This window comes from Morone saxatilis, unplaced genomic scaffold, assembly GCF_004916995.1.
Source record: "Morone saxatilis isolate NCDOM2014 unplaced genomic scaffold, NCSU_SB_2.0 Contig16, whole genome shotgun sequence".
NCBI classification, from domain to species: domain Eukaryota; kingdom Metazoa; phylum Chordata; class Actinopteri; family Moronidae; genus Morone; species Morone saxatilis.
This window is the reverse complement of record NW_023339718.1, coordinates 24,898,253-24,904,859: the sequence shown is the minus strand read 5'-3', so window position 1 is coordinate 24,904,859 and position 6,607 is coordinate 24,898,253. Positions and strand designations below refer to the sequence as shown.

General features: G+C 37.7%; 1 protein-coding gene across 1 annotated transcript in view; it reads left to right on the top strand.

Moving 5' to 3' along the window:
• Nucleotides 1-6,607, top strand: part of unc5db (unc-5 netrin receptor Db) — a 192,004-nt gene that overhangs the window by 170,468 nt on the left and 14,929 nt on the right. The window contains exon 13 of the mRNA XM_035659245.1: nucleotides 3,295-3,522. Coding sequence (XP_035515138.1) covers nucleotides 3,295-3,522 — 228 coding nt within the window. The remainder of the gene's footprint in view (nucleotides 1-3,294; nucleotides 3,523-6,607) is intronic.

The following is a 6,607-nucleotide window of genomic DNA, read 5'->3' as shown; positions in this document are numbered from 1 at the left end:
AGTGCTTGATTATAATGTATGAGCAGATAAAATGTATTTGCCAACAGAAGAAAATGAATTGGGCCCAGCGTACTGTGTGTTTTTGGCTTCACTCTTTTTTGTAAATGTTTTATCCTGATGAGTTGTGATACAGTTCTGGTCTGATGCCAAGATGGCCAACATAATCCATTATTCACTGAGCTGGAACATTGCTCTAAGTGTGCTTAGTACATCCCTTAAAGCATGATAGTATGTCAAAGGTTGGGGTTATTCTGTATTTCTCTTATTGTCAACAAATCCCACAAAAAGACCAATCAATAATTTGTCTCTCAATACTTTTTGACATATACGGGCAAATCTTTAACACCGAATCCTTAAGCTGAACTTAGTATTCTGATTCATCGACAGCGACTCGTTTATCGATATATATATATTTATCGGTACAAAGAGTGATCTACTATAATTATTTGTACATCAATGAATACATTGCAAACAGCAACTACTATTATTACTATAATAGCTAATTTGATATACTTTTACACTAAGCTCCATCTCCTGACTGTAGGTTTGTTTTCCTATTCCTTTATTTTTTTTTTTAAATGCATCTGTAAATTCCTTAAACAGCTGGTACTGTAGTTTTTATCAAATGTAATTTGAACAGGCAGAAAAACTTTGTTTGTTGGGGACTATTTTCAACCACGGACTGATATACATGCAGTGCTCTAGTGAGTATTTACAGCAGTTAGACTTTGACTATACAGACAATACTCGTAAATTCATTGTTGATTTTGGTGGTTTCATGTTGACAATAAGAAAAAGAAAGTGATCTTGCAGCTCTAGATCATCTACCAAATGGATGTCAGTGTCAGATTCCAAGCTCAAAAATTAACCCCTAAACTTAAAAATAAAAATATAAAACATCAATTAAGTATTTTCATGATGTTGAAGTGCTCTCTTATAGGTCAAAACACATGTTAGCATCATACGAAAATACATGATAGAGAACTGTAGCATTGTGGCTAACGCTGTTATAGAGGAAGTGAGTGAGTCCATTTCATGGATTTATTTGCTCGAACAGGAGTTGCAACATACTTTGTGACAGTATTGTGAGAAGTTTGGATAATGACAGGAAGATATTTGAAGGGGAATTTGGAGCAGTCTGCCTGGATTATCCTAATGCAGAAAAGCCTCACCTTTTGGCTCCCAAGCAGGTGAAAACAAATATTTACCTATGATATATATCATTTGAGTTTTGTTCAAAGTATATTTCCCTTTAAGTGAAGTTGGATGTTTTCACTGGAATTGGAGACACACTATTTATGATCTCTGTCACAACAATGAGCTGCTTTGGCTCGTCATTACTTCCCATTGGTATAACAGAACCTCCTGCTTGGTTTATGTCCTCTCTTCTGATGATTGAAGGGAAGGGAAGGGAAAGGAAAGGAAAGGAAAGACAGTACATAAAAGATTCCTTAATTCCTGTTGGAAATAATGAAGTGCTTCCCGGCTGCGGTTGTCATCTTATAAATAAAACACTCTGTATTGTCTATAATGACTATTTTGTGTTCTGCTATGTACTAACACCATCACTCATGTAGGAAATGATTTTCACATTCTCAGGAGACTGCTTACAACCTGTGTGGTTTTTTTGCTTTGTGATTTAAACCTGCGTGATGTTACCTACACCATTACTCAACTGCAGTGTACCAGAACTCAATCCATAATACATTCTACTGTATACAGAACTTCATTTGCACAGTCTTCCAGTCACATCTATGTAGCTCTGGGCATGAATATTTAGTTCTACAATAGACTTCAGCAACATACAGGCGTGGAAGCATGTTAAAGGGTTTCTCTGCAGGTCTGGGAATTCTAAGATAAAGTCCGGTTAGTTCTGAGTATTGGAGGTTGTTCCAAGGTTTGCTTATTGACGTACAATATGAGTTTTAATGAGTGGATTATACTGATTTCTCTCTAATGATATTTTCATTAACTAGAGGAACCTGAAATATTCTTGAAGAGTTAATTGTATAGAAATAAAAGAACTGCAAATTGTATAGTGAATTGGGAGATACATCTACAAATGTACATGATAAGCCTTTGGGTGTACTTGTATGTGTTATAGGTAACGATATGTAGTATGTATATATATATATACATAAAAATATACATACATACACATGTATATGTATACATGTATGTATGTATATGCAGTATATACATATTATACAGTGTGTGTACATTTGTGCATATAGCACAATTATTGAGGCTGCAGTAGGTAATTTTTATACGAATATTTTTTGTCATATTTGCTGCAACTTTCACTATATCCTGACAGTGGTACTGATCTCTGAAACAATCAGGTTCCTCTGGCTCCTGATTTTTCATAGATTATCACTCTTGTGTAGGGTGTACTTTCAGGGCGCAGTGAAAATTTCAGCAAATTTAAGAAAAAGTTATTTTAAAAAAAATGTAACCTACTGCAGCTGTAACACAGAAATTGATTTCATTATAGGAACATCCAGCAAAATAGAACCACATAGTTCAAACCAAGACAAGAGTTAACTCCCTTTGTTGGCACTCCTTTAACCCAAAACCCTTTTGTGCTAATTCTCTCTTCTGTTGTTACCATTATCTCTACATTAACCTCCCTTACCTGCTGAACTGAAGTCCTGGAGATGGAGTAGTGATCGCAGCAAACCGTAATTAGTACAACATAGCAACATAGAAAGACCTGTTAACAGAACTAACCTGTCTAAAATGTGAATAGATATTTATGAGATGATGTGTACTACAGTATATTTGACGTCTGCTCACAGTATCATTATACACTCAATTTTGGATCAATGCCGTTATTTGTGCACAACTGTGGAAAGTTTGCCCACAAATTTGTTGGATGTAAAACGTTTTTCAGTGCTCCAGCTAATTCAGTCTTTTCTTGCATAAATTCCAAAGACCATTCACATTGGAATATGTGGTCAATGTGCATTTTGTATTTGAATACTATAAAAGAACCAAATAAATCCTGTACTTGATGTACCTAATGAACCAAATTATAAACGTGAAGGGCAGCTTTCTACACTGTTCAGCACACCATTTACTTTAATTATGACAGGTTCTTGGATGCTCGACGAATTCTGTTTATTTTTGTTTTGTTCCAGTTGCCTGATCTTGCATGTTAACGAAAGTGAAAGATTATCTGTGTATCCACCCCATGGATGTGATATGTTCTAGCTGACAGTTATCAGCAGGCTGCTGACTTTAGAAAGTTACCGACTGTGTCCTCATGGCTACCAACTCTGATCTTTATTGCAGGAGGTGATGTCAGTGGAAGAGGAGTCCACTTCCTGTTACTGCCTGATGGACTCGACGAGCTGCCACCTGCTGCTGGACCAGCCGGGCTCGTACGCCCTGGTGGGCGAGCCCCTGACGCAGGCTGCCGTCAAGAGGCTGAAGCTGGCTGTGTTTGGGAGCATGGAGGTCGGCTCCATGAGCTACAGCCTGCGGGTGTACTGTGTGGACGACACGCCACACGCCTTTCAGGTAGGGGGACGACTCTGGTTAGGTTTTTGGCTCATTGTTCTTTATTGTTGATCCAACAAAGGTCATTATCATGTCCAGCAAGAGGATGTGGCATGGGGAGTAACAGATTATGTGTTTCTGAGTTAAGTAATCAGGATAACTGGAATCCATTACACTTACAGAAAAATAGACATAATCAGATTCCATTCAGTTAGTAAAAATGTGGATTATTTTGCAGGATTACAATTTTACATCATACATCAGTTTTTCCTTAAAAATACACTGAGCAGAGAACACATTGTTGATGCTAAAAATCTTGGTTTCCATTTTCTTTCCTAATATTGCATTGTTCTGTTGTCACATACACGTACATCAATACTTGCATATTTGGTTTTAAGGTAATCGAAAAGTAACTGAAACTAATCAAGTTACGTTATTTTTATATTGTGATACTTGAATTTAAGTCACTGACTAAATTTTTTAACAGGTAGTTAGTAAGGAATCTACACAAGGAATTTTTAATTATAAAATATCTAAATACTGATGCCTCTATATGACCTGCATAAACAAGATCAGATCAGCAAGAAGGCCGACTCTTTCTGTATGGTCATTCTTAATGCCGGATTTGGTCGGAATCCCCTTGATATAAATAAAACGAGATGGTCCAGGAGTCGCAGAATCAACAAAAAAATGTAATCATCACAGATCAGTTATATTAGTAAAAATTTAAAGTAAATACAAATTAATATCTTGCATTCAAACACGCGTATTGGCGACTTGTTTACTGCTAGTACTTTCCTGCATTCTTGTATAAACTAATTATTCATAGGGAAAAAGCTTATTTAAAGATGGACTGGTGTATTTAAAAATGTAACGTGTGCCTATGTACATTCCCCAATGCTTCTACTTCACATGTTCAAGAATGCAATAACGGTTATACTATTTACCTAAAAGGAGACTGAGTATTGGACTGACATTAGGTTGCCAGAAACACAACTCCAAATGAATGTTCCAGTGTCCTTGTTAGTCTGCATAATCCACAGAACACACTGTCCATTTCTTAGTCCTAGGAAAACTGTTAATGAGGTTTGGGGATTAACCAGAGTAAATGGGACGTTATTTCTTGGAAGACACTTTGCTTTTGAATGTCATTTTTCAAAGCTGTGAGCTCCACAAATTGAAAGTTAAGTAGGAAACATTTAGGAGGGAGAGAAACGGAATATAATATTCATAGGTTTTCATTTGTGTATAATCACCTGAAATTAAGAGTCTTTGTGTTTTTGTTGCCTTAGCATGAGCTATTGTTATCTACAGAGGAAGCGGATCCTTTTTTACGAAGTCTACCATGTTCAACTGCCATGTTTCTACAGTGGCCCAGAACTGACAGACCAAACACTGGCTGTAGATAGGACCTTTCACACGTTTCATAGCCACCATAGTTTGTCTTACATGCTTGGAAGGCTGAGCTGTATTCAAATGATTGCAATCTGCAATTTTGCCACTAGATGCCACTAAATCCTACACAGAGGTCTTTAAGGGGTTACAAAAACACATCACGTACATCTTATGATATCTAGCCATGCAGATAGTTTTAATTTTCTCATATTTCTTATTCTTATTTCTTACTCACTGCTTGCATTACAAGTGTGTATGAGAAACTATGGGGGCCACAAAAAACACAAAAGGCCTTATCCAGCACTAGTGTGTGGTTGGTTTGTCCATTCTGGGCTACTGTAGAAGAGAACACACTCCCTCTGTAGATAAATATGACTCATTCAAAGGAACCGAATAAACAATCATTTATTTCTTAGGTGATTATACAGTAATGAAAACATAGTTATAAATAGATCCTCCTAAATGTTACACACTGGACCTTTAAATGAACAGGTCATCAAAGTAAGACTGCTACAATTGGGGTGATTTTATCTTCAATTAAACTGCTGTTGGTTAATGAGTGGCTTTAATGCTACAACACTATTGTATGATTTTGTTTTGTTTTGAGAGAGCGAGATACAATAGGAGCATTTCTTACTCATTTCCCCAACAGTCCAGAATTTAAACAGGCATATTCAGCAAGCTTTCTGCAACTGTGAATCACAACTTTGGCTGTCCCTGTCCTCTTTCACAAAAATGTGAGGATGCACATTTTCACTTTAGCAATTCTTACTCTATTAGGAAGTACATATTGTAGGTCATGGCCTAGATTCAAACTGAACATCTTGTGTATCTGTGGTTTTTGCCTGGGCTGTCTGAGGCAGCAGGGACCTCAGCATGTGCTGTCTACCAGTGAAACCATGTGAGTGATTGCAGATTCATTACCACTTTGAAACAATACTGCAGAGCCGATAGTGGGGACTCTGTAACCGCCTGACAGGTTCTGTTCCAGAGGTTTTAATGGACTGAGACAAAGGCTGCCGTACTGTAATCACTGCCATTCACATGTTAACCAATCATTCTTTTTTTATCTTGTTTGATTTGATTATCCTTCAGCGACCTATAGGGTTTTTAAGCATTGAGATCTCATCAGCGAACATCAGGGAAATCAAGCTTCTCATCCTCCCCGGAGAGACTAGAAAAAGAACAGAAGAGCTGAACAGAGCACCGCGAACCTCGTGACTGACTCTGTCTCCTGACTGCCTTTCTGTCATGTTGCAGCCGTCAGCGGCAGCTGGCTTTAAAATGCATTCTGGATTTGGTTTATGAATTCCCAGCCTGCCGAGCAGATGCCAGACTTTTGCGTGTCCCTTGGGCTCCTGTCTGTTAGCACCACGTCTCTGCTGTGTGTTTTCCAAGCTCCGGCACAATCACATACTGGATTCTGGATCAACAGGAAGCCTGATGCAACACAAACACAGTTTCTTCAGCTGAGGCTGAGAGAGGGTTATGATTGGCATTTTTCTGATATTTTCTGTGATATTGCACAATGCTGCTGTCTCATTTGAAAGAGTACCTCTTCAGCAAGTCAAACTTTCTGAGCACAAACTGATGCACTTAAAGATCCCATCGTCACTTCATCTCATTCTTAAATTTGCAGCAGACGTGTGGACTCAAATTTTATGACTTTAGACTTGACAAAATCAAAAAAGACTTGCAACTTGACTTGGAC